This window comes from Vombatus ursinus, unplaced genomic scaffold (assembly GCF_900497805.2).
Source record: "Vombatus ursinus unplaced genomic scaffold, bare-nosed wombat genome assembly UNPS02014791.1, whole genome shotgun sequence".
In the NCBI taxonomy this organism is placed as follows: Eukaryota; Metazoa; Chordata; class Mammalia; order Diprotodontia; family Vombatidae; genus Vombatus; species Vombatus ursinus.
The window spans coordinates 63,197,670-63,206,349 of record NW_020954569.1 but is presented as its reverse complement, the minus strand read 5'-3'; the positions used below and the strand labels follow the sequence as shown (position 1 = coordinate 63,206,349).

The 8,680-nt window shown below is 36.7% G+C and overlaps 1 protein-coding gene across 2 annotated transcripts in view; it reads right to left on the bottom strand.

Moving 5' to 3' along the window:
• Positions 1-305: 305 nt before the first annotated feature.
• Positions 306-8,680, bottom strand: part of HAUS1 (HAUS augmin like complex subunit 1) — a 19,061-nt gene continuing 10,686 nt past the window's right edge. Inside the window, exons 6-9 of one of the 2 annotated variants that reach the window (XM_027868732.1) lie at positions 7,889-7,954; positions 4,739-4,810; positions 4,362-4,409; positions 306-583 (exon numbers count right to left, since the gene is read on the bottom strand). In XM_027868732.1, coding sequence (XP_027724533.1) covers positions 503-583; positions 4,362-4,409; positions 4,739-4,810; positions 7,889-7,954 — 267 coding nt within the window. In that variant the 3' untranslated portion in view covers positions 306-502. The remainder of the gene's footprint in view (positions 584-4,361; positions 4,410-4,738; positions 4,811-7,888; positions 7,955-8,680) is intronic. The other variant, XM_027868733.1, reaches the window with a different exon arrangement.

Below are 8,680 nucleotides of genomic sequence, written 5' to 3'. Positions count from 1 at the left end.
TAACTTATGTCCTATAAGTTAGTGTACTTCGACATAATATTCTCTAGTAGTTTCTCCAGTTGTATACCTTGTTCTATTCTCAAGATTATAGACTCTCTGCAGGAAGGAACCCCGCACAGGAAGGCCACTTGCACTTATAGATTCTTTGTATCCTCCCATCACATTTAGTTAGACAACTCTTGGTTTTCATTTTTGTTGAATCAATTTATTTAAGAGAAAAGATGATAGCTACCATAATATTTAACTAGCGGATGAAATAAAGGATACCAAACTTCTGAACTGTTAAGCACATCAGCACAGAAAACTGACAACCAAGATAACAGTTTATTTTCAGTTAAAAGAAATAGTATTTAGATATAAAAAGGCAATACATATGGGAATTTATTTTATATAAATAAGGATACTATTATTTCATGCAAAGAAACACCGGAATAAGGGATTAGGGAAGGCAGACAGAAAATACACTCAAAAATTTCAAGTCCTTTTTCATTCACTTTGTTTTTTAGGTAAATCGACGCTTACTTTGATCTGGTAACAATTCCATCATGTCCACCTTCTTTGTCAGCTCAGCATCCACAGAATTCTAAAGGAAGAAAGTATTTCAGTACATAGGATTCCTGAATATTTGTTTTAATTTCCTATCTTTACTCCTCTCTAATTATTTTAAACCAAAGGAGGTTAAGGAAAAAATACATTAAGTTCTGGTATCCCAAATAACATGAATTTTTTCAGACATTTACTGATTTATCCACCCCTCAAAAGCTTTAGAATGTATATAGGATGTTAGATAGTTAACAATTATTGATCAGAGAAATGCAAATCAAAATAACTCTGAGGTACCACATCACACCTATCAGATTGGCCAACATGACAAAACAGGTAAATGATAAATGTTGGAGAAGACATGGGGAAATTGGAACACTAATCCACTGCTGATGGAGTTGTGAAATGATGCAACCATTCTGGACAGCAATTTGGAACTGTGCCCAAAGGACTATAAAAATGTACATACCCTTTGATCCAGCAATAGCACTTCTAGGGCTGTATCCCAAACAGATCATACAAATGGGAAAAGGACCCACATGTACAAAAATATTTATAGCAGCTCTTTTTGTGGTGGCAAAGAATTGGAAACTGAGAGAATGCCCATCAATTGAGGAACAGCTAAACAAGTTGTGGTATATGAACATAATGGAATACTATTGTGCTATAAGAAATAATGAGCGGGGCAGTTAGGTGGCGCAGTGGATAGAGCACCGGCCCTGAAGTCAGGAAGACTTGAGTTCAAATCCGGCTTCAGATCAAACACTTGACACTAACTAGCTGTGTGACCCTGGGCAAATCATTTAATCCCAACTGCCCCCCCCCCCCCAAAAATAATGAGCAGGCGGACTTCAGAAAAACCTAGAAATACTTGTACAGACTGACACTGAGTGAGGTGAGCAGAACCAGGAGAACGTTGTACACAGTAACAGCCACAATGTGCGATGACTAACTTTGATAGATTTAGCACTTCTCAGCAACGCAAGGATCTAAGACATCTCCAAAAGTCTCATAATGGAAAATGCTATACACATCCAAAGAAAGACCTATGGAGTTTGAATGCAGATCGAAGAAATCTATTTGCTATTTTTTTTCTTCTGTTTTGTTTTGTTTCCTCTTTCTTGTGGTTCCTTCTATTGGTTCTCATTCTTCCTTACAAGATGACTAATGTGAAAATATGTTTAATAGGAAAGTATGTGTGTAGCCTAAATCAGATTGCGCGCCATCTTGGGGAGGGAGGACGAGTAAAATTTAAAACTTAAAAGCTTATGGAAGTGATCGTTGATAAATCAAAATAAATTAATAAAAAATTTTTTTAAAAAGTTAACAGTAATATGACCAGCAACTAAATCACTTCCCATCCCTACTATGCCCCTTTAACCTACCTCTGGCTTCCCACATTCCTATTAGATGCTATGAATGCACAACTCTAGCTCTGCTCCCTCTTCAGTAGTTTCATTCCTACCTAGCCATCTGCTCTCCAGACCCACTCCAACTCTGTCTACCTTCCTAATGTACTGTCCCTTCTACTGTTTTCACAGGAACACTCACTTTATCGTAAGCTATGTATCTTTATATTTTTAATAGGCACTTCCTTAACCTCCTGGTTCTCACTGAAAACTAACTTTCCTATGCTGAAACCACATTTCCCTTATAAACCTCTCCCAAGGAGGATGTTTTTTTCCTTCCACTCCATAACCCCCTAAGAGGAATCCACATAACCCATTTCTCACTGCCATGTCCAGACCACAGATGTGCCACCATCCCTCAATATTATTTTGAAATCCACGCTATTTATACCGCCTCTTCCCATCCTCACTGTTGTCATCTCAACAACCAAGTCACATTCCCACCTTCCTCAATGATCAGTATCTGTCTCAAGAGTCTACACCTCCTCCCATTGTCATTATCCTCTAAGAAGAGCAGCATTCCAAAGGCAAGGAGACATGTTATAGAATGTCACATGTGACTAACAGCAAGCAGGCCAGTTTGAATGGACAACAGCAAAGTATGAAGAAGAGTAAGAAGAAGTATGTATGAAAGTATGAATAAGAATGTAAAAGGTAGGTTGGAGTCAGATTATTAATGGCTTTAAAAAACAATCAAAGAAGTTTGTGTTTTATCCTAAAAGCAACAGGGATCTATCTTCTGGACGTAATCAGACCTGTGCTTCAGGATCTCACTTTGGTAACTGTGAAGAAGATGGAATGGAAAGAGGAAAAATTTGAGGCAGAGACCAATTAAGGAGGAGAAAAGGAGGAGATGATGATGATGATGATGACGATGATGATGATAGCTGGCATTTATATAGCAGTTATGTGCCAGTCACTGTGCTACACACTTCATAAATATTATCTCATTTGATCCTCACAACAACTCTGGGAGATAGGCGCTATTATTATCCCATTTTACAGTTGAGAAAACTGAGGCAAACAAGGTCAAGTGACTTGCCCAAGGTCACACAATAGTGTCTGAGCTGGGACGTGAACTCAAAATTTCCTGACTCATGCCTGGTGCTCTATCCACTGGGCCACCTAGTTGCCCACCACAACGAAGAGGCTAGTCCAAGTGAGAGATGATGAAGGCCTAAACCATGGTAGTCACTGAATAAAGAGAAGGGAAAAGAGGTCGTAGACTAGGAAAGGAGTAGTGAAAGGAGAAATAACCTAACTTGGTAATGACTGACTATAGGGCATTAGGGAGAATGAGGAGTAAGGAGGGGACAATCCCATACTATGCCACATTCAAGGTAAACTGAATTGCATTTTCCCTACCTCTGGCCTTAGCTCCTGCCATTCCCTATGCTTTCGATACCTTTCCCCTTACTTCCCCATCTTTACCTATTAAAAATCACACATATCCTTCAATGGTCAGCTCAAATGCTACTTCCTCCATTAAGTCTTATCTGATGTTCTCAAACAGAAATGGGCTGACTCTCTTTTTTGGGAACAAATGGTACTTTCATACAATCAAATAATTATGGTTGAGAGTCAGCAGGGGTCCTAGCGACCATTTAGTTTAACTCACCCATTTTATAGATAAAGAAACTAGTTTACTAGGTTTATGAGAATCTAAGTTTAAGTGACTAGTCTCCAGGGTCACCCAGCTAGTACATGTCTGAGGCAGGATGTGAACCCAGGCCTTTCTGACTCTATGTCCAGCATCCTATCCAGTATACCAACTGTTCTCCAAATTTTCCATAGTAGTAGAACCCTTTAGTTTAAACAAAACTTTGGCAGACCCCTTTTAGTAAAATCCTCTAAAATTAGTTTTAATGCCTACTGACAAACAACATAGAGTTCATTTAAAAACAAACCTGTGGTGTGTCAGAGTCCCTTGTAGTACAGTTTAAGAAACAATGCACTATTCCAACCTACAATTTACTCATGTCTTTTATCATAGTTGAGCGTATCTTACCTTCCCCATTAGATCAAAAGCTCCTTGAAGGCAACGTGGCATGACGGATAGGGACACTGGACTTAGGAGTCAGGGAGATGCGTATTCAAATCCTGCCTCAAATACTTACTAGCTGTGTGACCTTAACCAAGTCTTTTCCCCTCTCTGTGCCTCAGTTTCCTCATCAGTAAAATGAGGAAGTTGGACTTGACTTCTAAGGCCCCTTCTAGCTCTAAATCTACAAACCATTCATCCTGTAATTACCCTGGTATTTCCCTTAGCACCAAGTACAGTGACCTGCACATAGTCGCTCAATAAATGTTTGCTGAATGAACAAAGAATATGTGTGGGGAAAATCTACTCAGATAGAACTTTACTGCACACTATGGTGCCACAATTACAGATTTAATTAAGTTACATACCAGTTCTCGCTTTGCTTCTTCTATTTTCACTTGAGCAAGAGAAGGATTCTTTTAAAAAGGGAAAAAAAGGTACACATCAGATAAAAGGGAATTTGTTGAGATATGGGTAAGTCTTAACATGGTCTCTTTAAACAAGTAAAAATGTGGGAATTTTTTTTTAATGTTATGAATCTTCTTCAAAAGAAACTTAGTGAGTATGCTCAGAAAACATACCAAGTTAAGAGACAATAGTGTTTTAGCCAAATGGGAAACATATATACTTCCAAATTAGAAGATTCTAGTAGTGAAACTAAACTCCCAGAAATATGCCCATTATTTCTAAGATTGTTTTGGGATATGAAACATTTTTTAAGGTTATGACACGTTGTAATAAATACCGGCATTAAGTCTAAATAGGATTCCAATTTCTTCTTCAAAGGTGCAGTCTGCTGTTTTAGTTCAGCCAGTTTCTAAGGAAATATCAGAACCAAATCACCAAAGAGCAACAGAATGATAAAGATATTTAAAGCTAAAAAACAAAAACAAACAAACAAAAAAAACATAGTATAACCAAGTTTCAAAAGTAATTGGAAAGAAGAAAAACTACCAATGAAAACAGAAATTTTGGGGCAGCTGGGTGGCGCAGTGGATAGAGCACCAGCCCTGGATTCAGGAGGACCTGAGTTCAAATCCAGCCTCAGACACATAACACTTACTAGTTGTGTGATCCTAGGCAAGTCACTTAACCTCACTGCCTAGCCAAAACAAACAAACAAACAAACAAACAAAAAAAAAAGAAGATAGAAATTTTACAAGTAGTTTAAAAGAGGGAACTTATACATCCAACATTAAAAGAGAACAGGAGTCACACATGGGCTATATAATCTGAAAAAGGAATGTAATGAGGGCAACAATCAAAATTCCAATTATATGATGTCTAGGAAGTATCAACTTCAATGCCAAATAATCAAAACAGAAAAGAAAAGGACAGCTAAGGTTTACAAGAGCTGCAAGACACACACACATACAACACTGAGGGGGAAGGGGGAGAGAGGGTAGGAGGGGGAGAGAGAAGTTAGCCTTTAGAGTTGGAAATATAGAGTATGAAAAATTAAGAAAAATTTGAGAAAATTTGTTTAAATTGATGCAGACTGAAGAGAACAGAACAAAGAGAACATATACAATGTTCATAATGTAATGTAAAGGACATAATGTAAGGACAACACTGAGATACATGGGAGCTCTGATCAATGCAATGACTAATCTTGACTCCAGAGGACTGAGTAGGTGCAGAATGTGGGACACATTATCAGGCATGGTCAATGTGTTGGTTGATTTCATTTAACTATACCTTCTTTGTTATTCGGGAAGGTTGCATGGGGATTGAGAGAGATTGGGAAGCAACAGGGATGATTTAAAAAACATCAATAAAACATTTTTTTAAAATAACAATAAATAAAATGAATCCGAGTCTATTAAGAGCAAAACAAATAGCAAAGAAATGCACAATATTACTGGAACTAAAGAAGAAATAGAGAAGAGGAAAAATATTGACACGCTAATAAGCATTCAAAGATGATTTCATCAAAAAGACACATTGTAAAGAGTAAACGAAAATAACATTAACAAAAAGTTATACTAAAAGTATACAGATAAGTAGACACAAAGAGGACCAAAGAACTCAGATACAGTTTGCATTCTGCCACTCAAAAACAAGAAGACTATACTAAAAAATGAGACATGGAGAATCATGAGACTCAATTTCAAAACAGCTAGGTGGCACAGTACATAAAGCTCTAGGAATGGAGTGTGGAAGACTTTGAGTTCAAATCCAGCTTCAGACCTATTAGCTGTGTGACCCTGGGCAAGTTATTTAATGCTCTCTTTGCTTTACTTTTCTCAAATGTAAAATGGGGATAATAAAAGTACTTCCCTTGCAGAGGTGTTGTGAGGATCAAATGAGACGGTATTTGTAAAATGCTTATGTAGCACAAGGCCTAGCTCATGGTAGGTGTTAGATAAACGTCCCCCTCCCTTCCCTTCCCCTCTTCTACCTCTTGATCCTTTGATCTGCAATGATCTTAGGATATTTGGTAATGAAAATTCTAATTCTCCTCCATCCTGGGCTTGGGGGGGGGAGGACGACTTCAAGGACTTTACTGCCATATCAAACAAGATCAATAAAAATTTTTGTGTTGATTCAGAACTTGATGAATACCAAAAAAAATCAGCACTTCCATATACAAAAACTAGGAATTATTGTGAAGGATAAATGTGTTTATTTTTATAATGCAATTAGAAGCAACATTTTCCTTTCTTCAAAATTTGTATTTATACCTTTTGTTTTTCTATCCCCTTCATTTCCAAATATAACCCCACTGCCCACCCAAGTGAGATATCTCTTATAACAGAGAATAAAAAGAGCTGAAAACTTCTGAGAGTTCAACAAAACTAACCAACATTTCCATGGAGTCTGACAGTAAATACAATGTTTCCACAGTCTTGCACCTCTGTAAAGAAGGGAGAGGAGTGCATTCTTTTCATCTCTTCTTCAGAGTCAAGGAAGGTCATTATAACAGAATTAAGTTTCAGGAATAAAACTTATTAAAACAAAAATAGGAAGACAAAGTGGATATATGAACCGTAAAATATTACCAACTTCTTTCTGGTTTGGCTACAGTTAAAAATATTAAAGTCCAACTTATTTTCTAAAATAACAAAAAAATCACAACTACCTTTTAAAAAGTTTAAAAGTTCCCTTTTTTTTTTAAACATTCAGTAGTGCCCAAATACAGTACTTTTATGACTTTTCATTTTTCTTTGCTCTTTTGGGGGGTCTTCTGGGGGTATTACTGTTTGTCTGCATCCCATCAACATTTGATATTTCCCTTTTTCAATCAACTTTGCCAATCTGATGGGTATAAGCTGGAACCTCAGAATGGCTTTAATTTTCATATCTCTAATTATTAGTGACATGGGACATTTTTTTTCATGACTATAGGTAAACTGGATTTCTTCCCTTGAAAACTGTCAGGCACAATTTAGAGAGACAGTGTGAAGGCATTAATCTGCACAACTTGAGAAGAAGAAAAGGCTTTAGGATACAGACAGAGCTGAGAAGTTGTAAGTATAGAAATAAGGATACATTCTCTAGGGATAATCTCATCAGGAACATTGGGAATGGGGGACAGCCCAATCTAAATTCTTCCAGAGTCCCCAACTGTCATGATCTTTGAGAAGCACTGGCCTACATAAGTGCAGAATGAGGCATATATTTTCATACAAGGACAATGTGTGTTTGTTTTAATTGAATATACTTATTTCTTACAAGAGACAATAACATTAGTGTCAGGGGAAAAGTCATTCAGAAGTAACAATTATATATCTTTTTAAAAAGTCATTAAACATTTTTAAAAGAGAGCAAAAATAAGCAGTATTTTAAAAGAAATCAAATTTCATTCAAATCAAGTAACATGCTTTTAAGGGCCATGTTAAGTTCTTAGATTATTCAAGAAACAGAAGATTCAGTTAGGTTAAAAGCAGCTCACCTCTGAAAGTGCCATCAATGACTGATGAGACAGAGAAGCATCCATCCCTCGAGCTGAAAGTTGTTCCTATAAAACAAAAACAAAGAACTTAAAATTCATAACAATTATTTTTCAACTGAACATGTTGCTATAAATTTTCAGTAGCATAAGCTTTAGTAAATTTAAGCTGTAAGCCAGAGAGAAAAGTACTACCCTATTCATACATCCAAGTACCTTTATCTATTCATTAATAATACATACTCTTAACATATATGCTACAGTATTTACCAACATAAAGAATTAATAGCTCCTATGAGATATTTTGTGGCATAAAGGAAAATTAGTGACAATGAAAATCTTACTCTTTCAGGGAAACTATCAGGGAAAGATAATTATAAAAATGTACCTCATGGCTCAAATCTATTAATGAAAAACAATACCCAGAAGGAGTCCCCTACTAAGAATCCAGTAAGAATTTAATATTTGATAAAGGGGACACCTAGCAGATAAGTAGTAATCCTAAATTAAAATAATAAGAGTACCTGAAAAAGTAAACTTGAAGAGTCATGAGTATGAAAAATAGGGTTCTGAATAAAGAAAATCTGGAAATAACTATTAATCTAATTAATCCCGGAGGGTAACCATTAAGTTTATTACAGTGTCACACTGATTTAAAAATAATTCACTGGGGCAGCTAGGTGGCGCAATGGATACAGCACAGGCCCTGGAGTCAGGAGGACCTGACTGCAAATCCGGCCTCAGACACATAACCCTCACCAGCTGTGTGACTCTGGGCAAGTCACTTAACCCCAA